This window comes from Ammospiza nelsoni, chromosome 14 (assembly GCF_027579445.1).
Source record: "Ammospiza nelsoni isolate bAmmNel1 chromosome 14, bAmmNel1.pri, whole genome shotgun sequence".
In the NCBI taxonomy this organism is placed as follows: domain Eukaryota; kingdom Metazoa; phylum Chordata; class Aves; order Passeriformes; family Passerellidae; genus Ammospiza; species Ammospiza nelsoni.
In genome coordinates, this window is record NC_080646.1 from 13780552 (window position 1) to 13799207 (window position 18656).

Consider the following 18656-nt stretch of genomic DNA (forward strand, 5'->3'; position numbering starts at 1 on the left):
TTACATCTCTCTCCCATTGCCAGACATTTTGAATCCTCCAAAAGGACTCTGGGCATTTAAGGCATTGTAGCAATTTATCCTGTAACAGGAAGAGGCATTAAGTCCAGCTGCACTGCCAGAAAGACCTTTGGGTAACTCAGAGAGAGGCTGAAACTTGTGGAGCTAAGGACACTCTATACCTCTTAGTAATAACAAACTTGTTTCGTGTTGAAAAGAAATGAGGGATTTATGCTACAAAAACAACGATCTGCTTCTCAGTCCTCAGGAGAATTGGATTTGACCTGTGAAGGCAGGAGGAGAGCACCATACCCTTGGACACATCTTCAGTAATGAACTGTTAATCTGCTGCCAAACCTCAGTGCCAGTTTATAACAAAGAGCTGTTAGATTTGACTTTGCTCTTTTTCTCCCTAATTTCTTGCAGATCTTTACTCAGATTTGACATATTAGTTTGCAAGCTACTAAACTCTAGAGTTGGCATCCCCATTCCTAAAGATCACAGAGGAGGTGTCCCCTCAGCTCCTTAATGTTGTAGAAAGCACAATCCTCTGTGCCTTTAGTAAGCCCTGCCAGGTGTCCTGTGCTCCCCAGGTTTAGGGGATGGTTTACCCTGCTTGTTCTCAGCAAGGCTGCTCAGCAGTGGCTGCCCTGCTCGGGGAAGCAAGGTGCTCTCCAGCTCCAGCAGCATTCCCCAGCACTGAGCAGCCACAGAACCCCCACTGCTGGCCATGGCTTGGCCAGAGATCCACCCTAGGATGGGCTGCAGGAATATTCTTAACAAAGGGTGCAAAACTGAAGGGAAATGATGATAGTGAGTCAAACTCTTGTATCTTCAAGAGTGGGATAACTTCTGCTTACCAGACTGTCCCAGCCTGCATTGCTGAAGAGACTGTCAGGGCCTTGTTTATGTCGTTTGTAAAGACAGCAGCTACCAGCCCAAAATCAGAATTGTTGGCTCTCTCTATAACTTCATCCATGGTTTTAAATCTCAGTATTTCTTGAACAGGCCCAAAAATCTGCAACAAAGATTAATAATTAATAAACTACCCCCCTCAGAGATGTTTTATTCTTATTTTGTTCTGCTTTCTTAGTTATCTTCTCTCTCCTATTGTACTCTTTAAATTTCCCACAGCAAAATTTGGTGATAATATCTGTCTGTAAAACTGCATGAATTTTCCAAAGCAGGTGCCTCAGGGGAACTTGTCCATTCTACCCATATCTCCTCTTTGATATCTGAGACCTTACAGTCAGTGACAAAAATGGAGCTTCCTTACCCAGCTTATGTCACTTGCTGTGTGCATAAGGAGTTCTGAAAAGATTTATTTTTTTTAATATGGTCATAATTTTCTGAAGGTTTTGTCTTAGGAATTAAACAAAAGGAAAAAAAGTAATATTTAGGACATTTTAAAAAGATCTTGCCCACACATGTGAATACCTCCTCCTTGGCAATCCGCATGTCATCTGTTACATTGGAAAACACTGTAGGTTCAATGAAGAATCCCTTTCTTCCCAGCCCCTTTCCCCCACATTCAAGTTTTGCTCCTTCAGTGATGCCACTTTGAATCAGTTCCAAGATCTTGTTGTATTGTTTTTTATCAATCTGAAAGAGAAAAAAAGCTGTTTGATGTGCAGACCATGTACTTGACAACCAAGTCCAAATAGGTGTTTTTAGACAAGTCATGTTCCAGTGAATCTGTTCCTGCTTCCATTCACAGCTCTTTGAGCTGCAGATGCCAAAGATCTGCAAGCAGGTGCTGACTGCGACCTCAGACTTCTGAAGATGTGTCACCTTGTGTTTGTGGCTTAACCCATGCTCCTGCTAAACAATCTAGTTTACAACCACAAAATAAGCAGATCATTAGGTTTTGCCCCAGGTTAACTTCCTGAAAATGTTATAAGCCCAGCTGATTATCAGTGGCAGTAACATTTTCTAAAGATTTATTTCTGATTATGCCCATCTTCTGCTTAGAATTTCTGGATTTCCAAGCACAGTTACTGTTGTAGACAGTTAAGTGGTCACAGAGACTTTTGAGAGCTTCTCACAGTTTACAGCTGTATTTTGGGGGCTGAAGATCCAGATCTTGCTCTTAAAACTGGAAGGCAAACATTGATATTTAAACTGAGATTTTTTTTATTTAACAAGAAACACCTCAGAGCTGCACAGCTTATTTACTACTTTAGAATTTTAATCTTGAAAGCATGTATTGTATCAGCTACCCTGGACTTCGAGTGAGTGTTCACTGACTGAGCTCTGCCTTAGTGGAGTTTAAATACTTCCAGGCACCTCCTGAGCTGTAGAGCCAATGCCCTAATCCTTTACCTGTGGACCTTGTTCTGTAGTTGGGTCAAAAGGACTCCCCACAACTCTCCTCTTTGCACGTTCTACACTTCTTCTGACAAACTCTTCATAGATTGATTCTTCCACATAAATCCGTGAGCCTGCAGTGCAGCATTGACCTTGATTGAAGAAGACTCCTTGGTGAGCTTGTTCCACAGCATAGTCCACTGAAAAACAAGACAGCACATGTTGCACTGGAACACTGGGCAAATCTGCCTTTGCACCAGTGCTGTGTGTATTACACAGTGCCACATTCCCAAAACTTCACTAGGAGCATTTATTTGGTTAAATAAAACTAAATCAAGATATCCAGTAGTTGTGTCAGGTCAGAAATGAGGATGATTCCCACTGGAAATGCTAAGACAGGGCCTTAGCAGTCAGTAGGAGTATGGTATGCAAGAACAACTACACCAATGTCTTTTATCCAGCAACATATCATTTACCAAGTAAAACACCTAAGGGAACCTCAGAAGCAGGATGTGCCCCACGTAAATACATCTGACTGGGTCACTATATGAGAATATAATTTGTCTGTGATCCCAGGTTGGCAATGGGTTATTAATACTTCATGGGGGAGAGTTACAGCAAAACAAAACAAATACATGGGTAAATTTGACTTTGATAATGGCAAGACCTGTCCTTCCCAAAAAGCCAGATTCTTTTTCTGCAACATAGAAATTTCCTTTTGGCCCATGCAGATGACTGGGTAAGGCCTTAAAATTACCGGTCTGTTAAAGAACAATCAACCCTTGATTTCTACTCTAACTTCCTTGGAGGTACAACTGACACATTCTGTCCAAACAGGAGGGAGGATCTGGTCTTATTTAGACATTAAAGGCCACATTCTTATTTTGGGTGTAATAACTGACTAGACAAGAATAATGAATTAATCCCTAAGCAGTGTTGCCCCACAGCACTGTATTATCTCTGTTACCAGTTGTAGCACTGTGGAACATTGCTTAAGTATAATCTTTTATGGACTAAACAAAGCAACAGTGCTTTAGTTTCAGCACATTCTAGACAACTCTGTCTAACAGAAATGTCTTTTTATGCCCTCAGTGTGGTCTTAAGAAAAATTAAATGGGGTGTTCCTTGGACCACATTTAAATTTTCCCTGGCAGCTCCATGGAGATTGAAAGCACCAGTGGATAGCTGTGATTAACTAATGTTTCTTCTCTATTGTTAACAGTTTTTCACCATGAGGGGCTCTAACCATTCTTCTCTGTTTTTTTGGTGCTCTAAACCTTTAACACCTTTATCATGCTTTCTGCTAACTTTTGGCACACAGTGTTCCTCAAGCAGAACAAACAACTCCTTTGGAATGGTGAGCCAGTTGCTGTTTTTAAATAATCAGAGCTTTGAAGTTTAAATGTTAGGCCAAGTACTGGAGGTTGTAATTGTGGGAAGACCAGAGAGCAGCTGTCATGGAAGGTCATAACACAGACCTGCCCCTGGCACAGGTCACTCCACTGGAAATGTTCAGGTGTTCAAGTGTGAGTTAGCAGGTGAGGGATGTTTGAGGTGTGGTGATGTCTGGTGGGAGGAGGAAATGAGTAAGTGGGGTAGAAGGCTGGAATATCTGTGTCTGGCTTCAGCTGACAAGAGCTTTTATAGTTTACCAGATGACTGGCTGAAATTTTAATCCTTGACTTGGCAAAGCATTTCTTTGTAGAAAAGCTGATGGAAGTTGTCAAGCTTTCCCTAGTTTTTCAGATATTGATATGTTTTGAAAATGGATACAGGATTGTAACCATCTCTTGTAATTGCTGCTATTCAAAATCATTCTTCACTATTCACTTCCCCCTTTTAAATGAGATGACCAAATCCTTATGTGTCTATTTACTGGGGTTGCAAAGTTCTCAGAAAGGGCATTGAGTACGGTGTGCCTGCAGCCAGCCTGAAACCAGAGCTCAGAGCAAGGTGTGAACCATCTCATTCATCTTAAGGGGTGTTAACTTCAAAACCTCCTGCTGACAATTTAGATATCAACATTGTAACTATTTCATTGCTGATCATTTAAGCAGAAACTTCCAGTTTGTGTTTATATCCTAAGCTAAACAGCTGTCCTGTGCCTTCTCAGGTGCCAGAAATCTCAGCTGCACAACATCAGACATCTGCCAAAATTTTCAGCTCCCTGCAGACAGTGGCAGTGAGGATATTTCAATACACAATTCTTTAGTAGTAAAAATTTTAAAAATGGAATAATCTCCCTTTACGCCTACTTAACAAAGGAACACTGCACTGACTAGATTAACAAGTCAAGTGTACATAAAAATTGTCCTTTTTATAATTACTTTGAACCAAAAAAATCACAGAATTTCCAGATTTAAAGCACTAAATCACCTTGCTGCAGAGCATAAGATGGCAAATGTGTGTGGGACTGACTGTGAAAAACACCATGTCTATATGCTTGGTTTTAACTCTTTTTCTGCTCTCTTGTTGACTATGAGAATCTGTGGGTCCAAAAGTTGTATTTTATAAAAGATAGCACATCTTAGATTGCTTCTGTAAGAATGAAAGGTGCCATTAGATACAGCTGTACTGCTTCACTTCACTTTATATGAAAGATGCGCCCTAAAAATAGTTTCTAAAAAAAGGAAAAAGACATCATGCAAACATGTTTTTAGCAAAAATATGGAAGTGCTGACTTACAATCAGCATCTGCGAAAATAATGTTTGGGCTTTTCCCACCCAGCTCCAGTGTAACTCTCTTCAAATTACTCCTTCCAGCTGCTTCTTGGATCAGCTTCCCAACCTGAAAGGAAATGGAGACACATTTTACAGGGAATGTAGTCATACAGTTCATTTTAACAGCCAGGGCTGGCTATCAGTAGAGCAGAGCTTTAAATAATCCAGCAGGTTCTTCGTTCCAAACATATTCTCATCAGTAGTGGACAGCTTTCCTTTTTTCCTTTTTTTTTCCTAGAAATTGAGAGAGGATAAGGCACAGCACTAAGTTTGTGTACCATTCACCCCTATGCAGCTATGCTAAAATGGCTTGGGGCTTTCTTTGAGGGCATTTTAGGAGGGCTGAATTAGAAATTTGAAATGGATGTGACTACAATTACTTCCACCCAAACCACTGACATGCTCACAAGGCTTAATACATCAAATTCTGATGAAATCATCTTCCTCCTTTGCAGGATTAACAGCATAGAGCAGAATACCAAGTAGGCAAGAAGTTACAAAAGCACCATCCCAGACCTGACCCACAGCTGCACCACAGATATTCCTAATATGGGTTGAGGAGGTCAAAATCACCTCCAAAATGTCTTTGTAGATTGTGGGGTCAGCTGGAGCAGCCACAAATTGCAGATTTCACCAATGAACATGAGCATAGATTAAATGGAGTAGCAATCTGACAGTTATGCTTCCACATCAGTACAGTTGGAGGGGTAGCTGTGCTCCCTGGAAATTCTCCTCTCCCTGGATCAACAAATCCAAACTAGATCAGCTTTCGTATGGCTGTAGTGTAACTGTGACCGCTTTGCAGCTCAGGAAGAAATCACAGATTTAGGCTCCTACATGGTAAAAATAGGACTAAAAATACCTATTGAATATTGAGGAGCCTAAGAACCTTGGTAAGTGCTTTATTTTAACTGGGACATGTTTTCATGTCACACAGAAAGGGAGAGGTGAAGTGAGATGGGAGTGAGTCCAGAGCTGGGCTTTTTTCTCCATGGAGTACTCTGGTCTCTCTGTTTTCTATTTCTAAGGTTATATGAGTGAGATCCCTGCAGCAAGGGGTTAATGGATGAGGAGCTGAACCTCTTAGAGAATTGAAGGCAGTCTGCTAGAGAAAGTTATGTCAGCACTGGAGTAATCAGAAAGCAAATGAAACAGAAACCAGGGCCCCCAAAGGAAAAAAAAAAAAAAAAGAAACAAAGGAAAAACTTCACAGGCTAATGAAGGAATTGTGAACCACTTCATGAACCTTTGTGATTAACTGTTTATCTGGTGATACCACAGTTGAGTGTGACTGAGGTTTTTTCTTTTTTAAAAAAAAGAAAAAGCTTTTTTTCTTTACCCCTGTATTGATGGAATGGAGTGTTGACATTATCATGAAATTCCTTGCATATCCCCTTAATTGGAGCTGATTTTATTGCTATGTTTGACTGACAGCCAGAAGTGAACCTGAAAAAAAAGGATCCTTTTTGCCTTCCACCCCCACCACATACATGGAGCACGTCATCTGGAAATTCCAGCCTCTCAAACTGTGCTGAAAATGTACCCTGGAAACCAGAGTTCTGTGTTTATAGCCCGTGCCAGCCAATGCCATTCACACCCTCACTGCCTTGAACCTCCCTCTCTCACAGGACAACAGCCAGGTATTTCTCAAAAATTCACAAAGAGCAGGACAGACCAAGATAGCCAGAGCAATGTGTCCAGTCCTCATCTCCCTGCTTTCTGTTCTACTCTAATGTCAAAATGCTTTTGTACATGTAAAGACCTTGAAAGGATTCCGTGCTAACAAGTAACTGACAATTATGCAAGTCCAAGCATAGTATATGGTAAATCTTCAAGTTCAAAGGGCTTTGAGACAGTGGTGTTAATTTGGAAAAGTGTTGTCTGAGGTATTTTTAATACCGGGAAGTTGTCAAGATTCCCAGTAAAAACTTAATAGAAGGCTTCACTGTGTCTTTCCTGTTAGGGATCAGTGCAGACATCAGGATGGTGGGGCTCATGCTGCTCAGCATTTTTGTTCACTGTGCTCCCGTTGTGCCCTGTGCACTCACAAGTTGAGAAAAGTCTCAGGGCAGGCACCAGCACCGTGGTTATTTAGTGACAAAGGCGGCCCTTTGTGAGTGGCCCTCTCTTTATGGAGGAAGACAGCATGAAAGGGATAAGTGATAGTGTTGCAATCTGCTGCCTTTCAGGACACGCTTCCCGCGGTGTCTCAGCTCCATCCCTCAGCTCCCCATAGGCAGCACAGCCCGGAGAGGGAAGGCTGGAGAGAGGACTCCCCCACAGATAATGGAGCTGTGTGATTATTCAGCAGGAATGTTGGCAGAGAAAGCCCTGACTCCCCAACCTTGTTTTGAATAGGCTTCAAGATTGATATCAGGAGTATCCCCGGATAGCTTGTGAAGTACCAGAACCTTGTAAGCTGCATGGAGGGTGAGGCAGATGTAATTTGGTCCATCTCAAAGAAAACAATTTGTTATGCAGACCAACAAAAACAAAGATTAAAAAAGTAGTTTGAGACACTCCTGTGCAACAAAGCTATTTGAATGATAGTCCTGGAAGGGTCTGTTTCTGCACTGTAGATGGTGTGACACTGAGCAGTGAGAATGTATGATGATCTAAAATATTTTATTGTTGTTTATTTATGCCTTCTCTACATCGAAGTTTAATGTCTCTTTCAAGAGGCGGCTTAAGCAGTTGCATTTTAAATACTTTGTCCAGAAATTTAAAAATGTTTGTTGCCTTTCATGTTCTCCTAATTTTCTGTTTTCAGACAGAAATCTGTACTTCTAAAGGGTACAGGTGGGTTTGCCTGTTACTGTTAGAGCACTCCAAGTCTCATGAGTCTAAAGCAAACCTCCAAGGTTTGTGGTACTGCCTCTTCAGCTCTGTCATTCAGAATGTCTGGGTTCTCCTTTGCTCTGAACCTTCCTTTTCTTACAGATAAACAGTAAATCATCAGGGAACACCTGAATATAGGGGAGCTGCAGCCTAGCTGAACAGCAGGTTATTTTCCTGACACTGCCACAGACAGGACAGTGAAGGGAAGAACTGCACAGGGAGATGTATGGATTAAAATACTCCATGAACAGTGCAAAATATGGCAGAGGAGATATACATCATCAGTTAGGCATTTTAAATAATATACTCTATACCTTTCTTGGGACTTTGAGAGAATATCTGTAGGACAGTAAGTAGTTTAAGTTACAAGAGATTAATTAAGTTTTGTGGAGATGATGTGGCCAGACAGAAATTTTCAATGTTTTCTGGAAGTACAGTTTTCTCTCTCCAGCTATTGAGACACTGGATGTCATTGTTTTGGCAAAACCCTCAAACCCATGCTGCTGCTCACTCAGTTTGTCTTATTTTTTATGAATTCCAGATTATATTCAAATCTTTCTGACAAGCATTTTAGAGCCTCCTGGCATGTTCAGGGTGTGTCTCCTGCAGTGACAAGTGAATTTGGAATACTGGCACAAAGAAGAGCAGCTTTATTTGACTGTACAATGCCCTGTGTGAGGAGCAGCCCTGAAAAGAGCATACTGAATAGGGCAGCACAAGTGAAAAGGCAATCCTAAACACAATTCCTGGAGAGAATCCTAAGCTATAAATGGCTGACTTGTTCCGTTGGTTAAATCCTGGCCCTTGGAAGTCTGTGGCAAAACTCCTGCTAACGTTGATAGGACTGATACACCATCCTATTTGTTCTGGATTTAAGAAGGTGATTCCTTTTGATATGCATCTTTTGTAGGCACAGAGGCACAACAGTTGCCCAGGAACAGCTTCCTAAATGCTACCAAAAACACAAAGGAAGGAGAAGGGAAACAACTTCTCATTCAGGAGGTACAAGCTGTCCAAGATAGGATCCAAAAGATTCTGCAGGAGCAGGAATGAATGCTAATGCAGCCTCCCTAAATCCTTACACAGGGTATGTGTGTAGCACCATAAGCTCACAGACTTCTCAGAACAGGTCAGATCACCTTTAGGATTCTTATTGCTAAAGTAGAAAATGCCAGGTTGCAATTCTTCATGAAGCCTAAAAGCAACAAGAGATTGTGTGATCCAGAAGAGCTCACACAACCCACTGCCTGTGCAGCAGGAAGACAGAATGTCTACATCATGCATTGGGACATTCATCTCACTTTGGAAATGAAAGGAGAATCCTGCTGAGTAAATTAGAATCAGTGGTAATACAGCTGTTAGCTACAAACATTTGTTTGGCATGAATCAATCTCAACTCTCCCGTAGTTCGCTTTGATGGTCTCTCTAGTATCTTGTTGACTAATGATGAGATCATGGTTTGTTAATCTAAGTGCATAAAGAAAACATTCTGCCAAGCAAAATGCAGACTCTTTTGCTGGGGTTTATTGCAGTTGTTTATAGACCTTTTGTTTACACAGGCATCCAAACCAATTTGTTGGATATTTATTTGGGTTACTCTGCAGAGCTGCCTGAACACAGACCTGAATCCTATCTTAAATCTGTCTGCATTTTAATGGGTCGTAGTTTGAACAAAGTGGAAACCAGCCACTTAGGATACATTTCTTGTTGGCCAGAACTTCAAATGTTTCCTGTGCTATCTATAATTCTCATCTTGAGAGCATTTAACAACTGGAGGGAGCTGTAAGCCAGTCTGATTTGGAGGTTACACATTTGGTCTTAAACAGAAGTTATTAGAACTCATAAACTTTTGCAACAATCAAAATACAATTTTTATCCCAGGCAGGGCTTTAAATCTGCATTCTAAAATATTTATAGCTTCTTACTCTCCATAATAATCTCTAACTTTAAACCCAGGACATACTGCCCTCAACTATTCCCTGTGTACCAGGAAGTTCAGGGTACACCATCCCCACACCAGTTCCAGTTCAGGTGGAGCACACAGGGAGCAACTTGGGCAGACAGCTCTCAGCAGGAAAATGGCTGTATTTGCAAAGCCTTAACTGAGCTCACAGATTTGAATGGAAATAAAGGCAAATTAAAAGTAAACCAGCTTCTGATGGCTGCTTTGCTCTGATATTTGAAGGCCTTTCACCTTTTTTGCACAGCAAAAGTTCTTTCAGAGAATAAGAAAGTAATATGAAGATACTCTTTGCATTTCTGGTATGTGTAAAAATTGTTCCCTTATCAGCATTTGTCTTGGAAATACATAAAACCCACTGTTATTTTACAGGGCAAGAGACTTGTAGAACATCTCCTGTACTTCTGAGCACTGCAGCCTAACAGCAGACACATGGGAATGGCAGACATCCTGAGCTTGGACCTGTTCTGAAACTCAGAAATTGCTAGTTCTAATTAAATCGTCACTAATATGTTTTTTAAAGGAATTCAGACAAGAATATGTGGAACAGTGAAGCTGAGGCAGAGAGGGGCAGTGCAAAAGGAAAAGGCATGTAAAGTAAACAACAGGGATAGGGGGACACAGCTGAGCTTTACCTCTCCCATGCTCCCAGTGAGTGGGAGCTCCACCCTACAGCTTAGGACCAGAAGGAGCAAGGAGAAATTCAGTAAGATGTAATGAGATATGTACATTGATTATGGACTTTCAAGGAAAGGTAGGAGCAACTGTTAACATGGTCATATTGGCTGGAGGAAAGTTTGGTTATGGCAGTTTAAATTTCATCTGATTGTGGAAGATGAGGAAAAAATGTGTCAGTGAAGCCTGAGAGGAGGTTGCTGTAATTAAGGAGGATCATGGATTAGCCCTGGTTGACTAAAACCAACACAGTAAAAATAAACATTTTGGTTAAAATGCCTGTACCAAACAGGCTGCTGAAGAGTGAACTGAAGCAAGCAGAGAAACCAAGGAAGATCCTGGAACCTAAGGAGCCACAATATTTTAAGGTGGGCTTTCATACTCAGTATGATTTGATTTCTTTCAGTGTGACAGTTGTCAGAGTGAAATCCATAGCCTGCCAGGTGTTTGCAGAACCCTTCCCCTTCCAAGTGAGCTGTGGAGGGAAGAGCTTTGGGGTCCATGTACTAGGGGATTGGGAGAGGAAGATGATCCATGGGAGAGTGTTTCATAGGAAGCAGATAGGCTGAGGGATGAAAGAGCTGGCAGCCTGTTCTTTTAATGTGTGCAAGCTAACCCATAGAAGGAGGGGCAGCAGGAAAGATGGAGAGAAGTGAAATCAAACAGCAATGGCACCAGAGAAAAAGAGCTCTTTATGCTTTATCATGGATTATTTTGGAGGGGGGGTGGAGTAAATGGCTGTATTTAAAAAAATTCAGAGAATCTGAGAATCTAAAACCCAGAGAAGAGAGTGCACTCTGGATAGCTCTAAACTAGAAACCAGAAGCAGAAGTTGAAAGTTATTTCTGTGTTGTCATTGCATGGGCACAGGATTGAGGAGTGTTCAAGAGGTACTGGACTAATGCACAGGTGGCAAGGCCACTGGCACATGGAATCCAAGTGTCCCCATGCACCCCTGGGCTCTGGGGGTGTGTAAGTCATGGACTGTCAGAAGCTGTGAGGCTGCAGCAGGGAAAGGATCACTCTACACATGGATCACTCTCTTCTGTGAGCAGCTGGTACAGCTCCTGGTGCAAGATAAGGTGTGAGGCTGGAGGGCTCTGTGCTGTGCCTGTGTCAGGCTTTATTGAGGGAAGGTTCTGAACTTGGCCTTTTGGCTTGCATTTCTATGGATTGGGTTCACCAAATATTGGAACATATTAGCATTCTTTTTTTTTTTTTTTTTCTGTAGGAGGAGCAGCCTGTTTTCTGGCTTTCAAGAAAACTTCAGAAAAAAGATAATAGCCCATTTTTGTGATTTTTACAGGCAAATGGAGAGTTTTCATTAGCTATATGTATACTTCAAAGGTAAAGAACTTACATAAAAAAACCTCATAGTGAAAACTAGAGAAAAAACTGTGCTTCAGAATCTCAATTTGAAGATCTTGGTGTTTGTACTGATAGGTTTTATCATTAACTTGCCCATCATGAGCTGCCTTAACTAGCACATGGATGGAATGGAGGAATGGAGTTAATACCTGCTGTTTATACACCTAATGGTTATTGGAAATCCCCATCACTGGAGTGTGCGGTTGACATGCTTCAGACAAGTACCAGAGAGACAAAATATTTCCATTATTATTTCACTAGAAATTGAAATCTGCTTTGGGGGAGTCAGAGACTCTAGTCCGGCTCATATCAGAATGTGGTGTTTAAAACGTTACAATGTTGACTTGCTGTTACAAAAATTCAGTGTTACAGGAAATCAGAAACAATATGGAATAGTTTACACTAACTCTGCATTAAAACGATCCATCTGTTCTTGCTTTAGGTTCTTAGAGAATTGCTTTTTCATCTCTGTAATGCTTTTCACTTCCTATTAGTAAGGCTTTTAAAGGTAGGCACTGAGTTAGTATAAAACCCACAGCTTTTGAGTTTAAACGCCTATTAAAACTAAAGCTGTCTGGAACTACAATAAAATTTATTTTGGCTACAAGAGACAACTTTGAAACCTAACCCATCTGTATTTTTCCTCTTCCAAACAGTGCAACATCCTGTATAATAGAATATTTATCTTAAACAGAGACCACATATCTTTATAAAAACAATTGTTTCAACTTAATTTATGGGGGGTAATCAGCTCATATTAAAATTTTCAGTATTCCAGGATGCTAATCTTAATTGGATACAGAAGATGTAATGACTAGAGTAATTCCATAGAATAATCTGAAATCTGATGTAGCCATTGACTTAGAATGTAACTTGTGTATATTAGAATCTGAAGTTGTCATTAAAAACCATGTGCAGGCATACAGTAATTGCAAAACACCTGTGTGTGCAAATTAGGCATAGGACTGCAGCTACATTTTACTGGTAATTTAGGTTTGTGTGTGACTTGCAAACTCAATTACTGAATAATTCCACCAGAATAATTTATTTGAAATAATTGAGCTGATCTCTGCAATCCTTGGGCCCACCAGGGAGATACCCACACATACCTAGCAGGGCTGCATGGTCAGTGAATTTATTAACACAAATCAAAAAGCAAATTGCCTCGCTGTGGAGAACAGGATCCCTGGGATGCACAAAGCCTTCCACTGCCACGAGTGGGAGTCAAACATATCAAAGGGAGACTGGATCCCTGGGGTTTAGCTCCCTCCATACAATAGTTTGTCAGATTCTGAATTGAAAAGGGCTGGGTTTAGCGCTCTCTAAATATAACCAGCCCTGAAACTCCCACAGAGATTCCTTTCTGTCTGCTTTCAGACGATGAGATAAGGCCCCTTCTCCTGTGACTTCAGTCTGGAGTACCTCTGTCATCCCCACCCCAACCCTGATAACAGCCAGCTTGGCACATATTTGAGAGCAAGATGTGATGAGAGTTTTGGGGGTTAGTCTTGCTGAAGATTGCAGCCTTCATCTTCAGAGTGAGCCTCCTCTCTAACATCTGCAGCATAGACTCCTAGCAAGGCATTTTGGCATCCAGGAGGCAACTGTCTCCCTTCATCCTCTGGCCAGCTTCTTTCCATCATTTTGGGAACTGAAACCTTGGACAATCTCCTTTTCTCCCTGCATTCCTTCCTTTTTAGGCCTCCTCCTCATCCTCAATGTACTTGTATGCAGCATCAAAGTTGAAGTATATTTGCACAATTTGCTCCCTTCCTCTCCCTTTCCCCCAAGTACAGCAGGATACACAAATTATGGATGTTAAAGCAGCACTTCTGTGTGCTGTGATATACACGGGATGTTCTGCCTACTTGCATGTGATTCACATCCTCCTAAGCCCACAGGAAATCCCAGCAATATTTTTCCAGGCATATCTCCTGTGCTGAGGTGCTGAGCACAGCAGGGGCTGGAGGAAAGGAGCTGCTTGTGCTTGGGAAGTCCTGTGGTACATAAGTTTAGCTGGGAAGCACAGACCACTGTTATTTAGATGTAGCTTTTTTACCCAGTGACAGTAAGAAATGCAGCACAAGGACTGAAGTATTTATTCATGTTTTACAGTAATGTGTGAATCCTCTTACCTCAGTGGATCCTGTGAAAGCAATTTTATCAATGCCAACATGAGAGGCTATGGCTGCACCAACAATTGGACCAAATCCTGGCAAAATATTGACAACTCCTGGTGGAAAGCCAGCCTGTCAAAATAGGAATGAATGAAGGTAAGCATGACGTAGGAGAGCTGTAGCATGACTTAGGAGAGCTGTTAGAGCATGTTAAAGCAGGGGTGTGCTGGTGGCTCCCTCCCCACAAGGACAGACAGACATCACTCCCCTCAATTGTTCTTACCTCCTTGATGAGGGCACCCATATAGAGAGCACTGAGGGGTGTTTGTTCTGCTGGTTTAATAACTACTGTATTGCCACAGCACAGAGCTGGAGCAATCTTCCATGCAAACATCAGCAGGGGGAAGTTCCACTGTAGGAAAAAAAAAGTTGATAGATGGAAAAATATTGCTGTGGTGTTTTGTTTTCAAGATGTCAAGCTGATACCTCACTTATTTCTCAGGCTGATCCTCAACATAAATCTTTCCCAGCACAAAGCAAGGATTTTTTTTAAATAGCTGCCATTAAGAAAGCAACAACAGTGAGTTCTTAGTTCTTTCTCTCCTGTTTAAAGAAATACAACCCCCACCTGCAATCTCCATAAAAAAGTTCTGTTATCTGTTAATTTTGTAAGTCACAACTTTTAATTTAATTTACTGTTTTGCTATTGGCATTTTTATTCCCCCATGAAAACAGGTTTTGCTTCTGATACATTTGGAAAGAACTGTTCATGTTTAAGCAGTTTTGGATGTAAATTTCATATCCCATCTTAAGATATAAAATTTATACTCAAATTTATATAATCCTTAATTGATAGAATTACAATAAAAAGTCCATAAATGTCAATGTTCAATCAAAGCATTTAATTTTCCTGAAGACTTTTTACGGAGAAATCTATATGGAAGACATTAAAAGGACAGTAAAAAACAAGTTGAGAAATGCTTTGCTGCTATAAAATTTTGTATTGTCATTCATTATAACTTCATTGAACTGCAGCAGATGATGTAGTGGATTATATTAGTTCAATGCACAAACATGTCTTGGGTAAAGATAAAAGTAACAAGCCTTTTGCACCAAGGCCTGATCCAAGCAGGTTAAGTGGATAGTCCTGCTGATTTTAGTGAAAATGTCAGAGTAATAAAATAACTGTGTTTTCACAACCACTCTTACAAATGCACACAACAGTCTCTGTTAGAAGGAGAATAGCAAATATCAGTCTCAGAGTCAGCCACTGGCCAGAACGTGTTGCTGCCTGATGCATATCAGCTGCCACTCTCAGACATCTCTCTAGCCCCTGGCTAGCTTGAAAAAATACACAACTGTCTTTCCTTCACAGAACACCCAATTTTTTACTCCCTCTGTTGTTTATAAACTCCGGAGACAAAGTGATGTTTTAATTCCATCTCCAGTACATAAACCTGGGAGGGGAGCTGTCGGGCCAGCAGTGTGCTAACAGCCTGCACTTCTAATGGCATTGCAAGGAGAGCTCACAGCAGTTTTATAGGGCACTATATAGCCCTGTTTATGCTACAGCACTGCCAAAGAGCACGTTTTGATGGAAGCTGGGATGTGAAAGAGGATGAGGAGTTCAGTGTTAGACTTGCTGTTTAATTTTATTTTTGAATAATGTATTTGCTCAGGCAGTGGCCAAGCACATGCAGCAGCCTGGGCTGTCCTCTGGGACTGGTAGCGTGGAGGAAATACATAACAGATCAGCAGTGGTGTTAGAATGGATGGATATGACAGCCATCTTCAGGCTTTGGAGAACAAAACTGAGGGAAGAACAAACATGTATGGTAGATGGCTGGGTACCCTGAACAAAGGTTTACACATCTAAACTAAATCAATCCTGCTTTTGGCATGATCCTCAGCCTGCGGCCAGGTTTCTTCAGCAGGTCTGTCAGTTAAGCTCAGTGAAACAAGCATAAGACATGTCCAGCAATGCTGGGTTAGATGTTGGGGCTGTCATTTAGTAAATGCTCATCCATGTGCCTGGCAAAGGAACAGGGATGGAGCTGTGGAATCTTTCATTCATAAGGACCAAGTAGGGAGAGTGTGTAGGTGTTTGCAGGACAGCTGTAGCCACAGACTCTGAGTCATTGCACGTTTCTCTGGGCTTCTGCTGAGTGCCAAACACAAAAGCCACCCTTTAACAAAGGCATGAAATAGCAACAAATATAAACAGGGGAAAAGGGCTTTACATTGTTAAAGTAATCTTTTCTGGCTGCTCCTCTTATAATGGAATTGCTCCGTGTTTCTGTTTAGTGGCTTGGTGGTAATGTGAACAAAATAAAAAATCAACATCAACAAAAAAATTCAGAGAATGGCCTGATTAGTCCCTCAGTGTTTTGTCAAGCAAAAAAGCTTCCACACAATATTTTAATAGCTGTATGTGAGCCTCCCATTGAAATTTCTGCCAAAGCTGGTTAACTGGCTCTTCTGAAAAAGTTACCCTCTCAGTGCAATTCCCATGCAGTGTTCAGCAAGATTTTATTATGAGGGTGTCTGCTGGGGTGTAGGGGGAGTATTGGATTTGATGAAATGATGTGTTTCTCTCTCCCAACAAATAAAACAAACATTTCATGTCTTCTGTTAGCTACACAATGTTAATTGTAATGATATGTCTCCTGGAGTTTCCTTTTCTCCTCCAGCCTTGTAAAAGAAATAGCAGGAAAGAATGGAATTAAAATACATCACATTCTCCCAGGAACTGAGGAGCCTGTTAAATCACAGTAAAAACTAAATAAATAAAGAGACTACCACAGCAAAGCATCAATTTTCCATAAGTTGTGTGAACATCCATAACCACTGACAGCATATTAACACTGTGTTTTGCTTTGCTTGTTTTAATCATGTGAATTCTATGACTTGAGAACTTAACTCCTAATAACAGAGCCTAAACCCTATTAGCATGTTCAAATAAGCATTTGCAGGGAGGCTGTTGAAGATATGTCAACAATATGAGCTCAGCTTTTTTCGTAATGGAAAACACACATAGCTGAAGTCCATGTTTTATGTGTCTTTAAAGAGAGCTGGTTCAAATGAAAATAAATAGAAAGCACTAGTAGAGATACTCACAGGGATGATCTGTCCACACACTCCAATGGGTTCATGTCTTGTAAACGTAAAATAATCTCCATCTGAAACAGATGAGCACGCTTACTCTCAAGTGCAGTTTGACTTGGCAGAACAAAAAAAAAATTAAAATAGAGGGAGGGAAAAAACTCTAAGCATCAGCCTTTGATGGCAGTAAAAGAAATAAAGAAGTCATGGAAGTGTTTTTTTGTGAGCCAGCATGGGAAGCCTAGGTTCAGGAGCAACCTAATTGTTCTTTCTGCAGAACAAAGGAATCAGGCTTCCCATCAGAAAGTAACCTGCTTTGTTCCTTGGCAGAGAGCTGTACTGCACATAAAATTGCAGTAGCATGGAAGCACTTACGGCCTCAGCTGATTTAAGGGTGAGAGAAATGAAGAGTCACAAAGGCAATTTCCTGAAAGGCATGAGTGGAACAGAGCAATCTAAAGGTGTATCTGCAGCCCAAGTGTGGAGTAAGACAGTAACATTCAGCTGACTTATCTGCCATTGAGGACACAAGCAGTATGAAGTGATAGAATAATGTACCACAATCTCTAGATGTGCAATGAAGAGGGAAAGTTTGTGACTTGTGTCACTGAGCATCATGTACTTCCTGTGGTCTGGGAGCACATGCTGAGGTTACACATGCAGGTTTCTTCCCAGTTAACAAAGAGCCAGAAAGGGACCTGCTGTTAGTAAAGGATCAGTTAAGGTACTGTCTAAGCAGTAGCTGTGTTAGTGTGCTCAGCCTGCATCTGTGCAAAGTCGATTTACTGCAGCTCTACCTCAATGGAATCTCATTGCTGTATAAACTAGCCCAGACTCAAACTATCTCTGAATTTAGGTCAGATGTTTTTCAAGGAGGCTACAGCTGAGGGAAAGGCTATGCTAAAGGCATGAGCTGAATGTGCCCCTTGGCCTGTAGTGCTTGGTCATCTAGAAAAACGCAAATCTCTTAACTTGGGAAAATAATTTCAGTTAAGTATGTGAGAATGATGAGGTTACCTAGGCTTAATGGCAGGAGATGATTTACCAGGATAAGAAAAGGCTAGACAGGGAAAGGAGTAAGAGGAGGAGGAGGAGAGATTACAGGGCTTTTGCTCCCATTGTTCTGTCTGACACAGGGTATGTGCTCTCCCTCCCAGTCTGGGCTGGGAAGTGGCTGCCCCAGCCTCTGCCCCGTTCAGAGCTGCAGCCACCCTTGTGCAATATTGACTTCACAATGGACAGTGTGTTTTGGGAACCTGCTGCAATATCCTCTAAGATATATCTGGTAACAATAAACAGGTTAATCCTAAAAGTTTCTTGGGTTTAAGGAAAGACTTCAACTTGAATTTGATTAGAAATAACTTATTGTCAGGTCTGCTTATTTCTATCCATCTACTTTACAGGATTTGCTCAGTAGAAACCTGAGCTAGAGTAGCTAATATGTCAGCTGGGGACCAGATACAGAATAATTATGAGAAAGGTAATAATAGTCTGCAACCAAGACAGAGACAGAACAGAGAAAATAAAGGAGGGAGGGAAAGAGAAAAGAGATTCAGGAAAAGGCAGAAGAA

At 41.2% G+C, this 18656-nt stretch overlaps 1 protein-coding gene across 1 annotated transcript in view; it reads right to left on the minus strand.

The window, feature by feature from the left end:
• Positions 1–18656, minus strand: part of ALDH1A2 (aldehyde dehydrogenase 1 family member A2) — a 52228-nt gene that overhangs the window by 4784 nt on the left and 28788 nt on the right. Inside the window, exons 5-12 of the mRNA XM_059482394.1 lie at positions 17101–17162; positions 14267–14395; positions 14002–14115; positions 4990–5092; positions 2320–2504; positions 1435–1599; positions 858–1015; positions 5–79 (exon numbers count right to left, since the gene is read on the minus strand). Of these exons, the coding sequence (XP_059338377.1) occupies positions 5–79; positions 858–1015; positions 1435–1599; positions 2320–2504; positions 4990–5092; positions 14002–14115; positions 14267–14395; positions 17101–17162 (991 nt within the window). The remainder of the gene's footprint in view (positions 1–4; positions 80–857; positions 1016–1434; positions 1600–2319; positions 2505–4989; positions 5093–14001; positions 14116–14266; positions 14396–17100; positions 17163–18656) is intronic.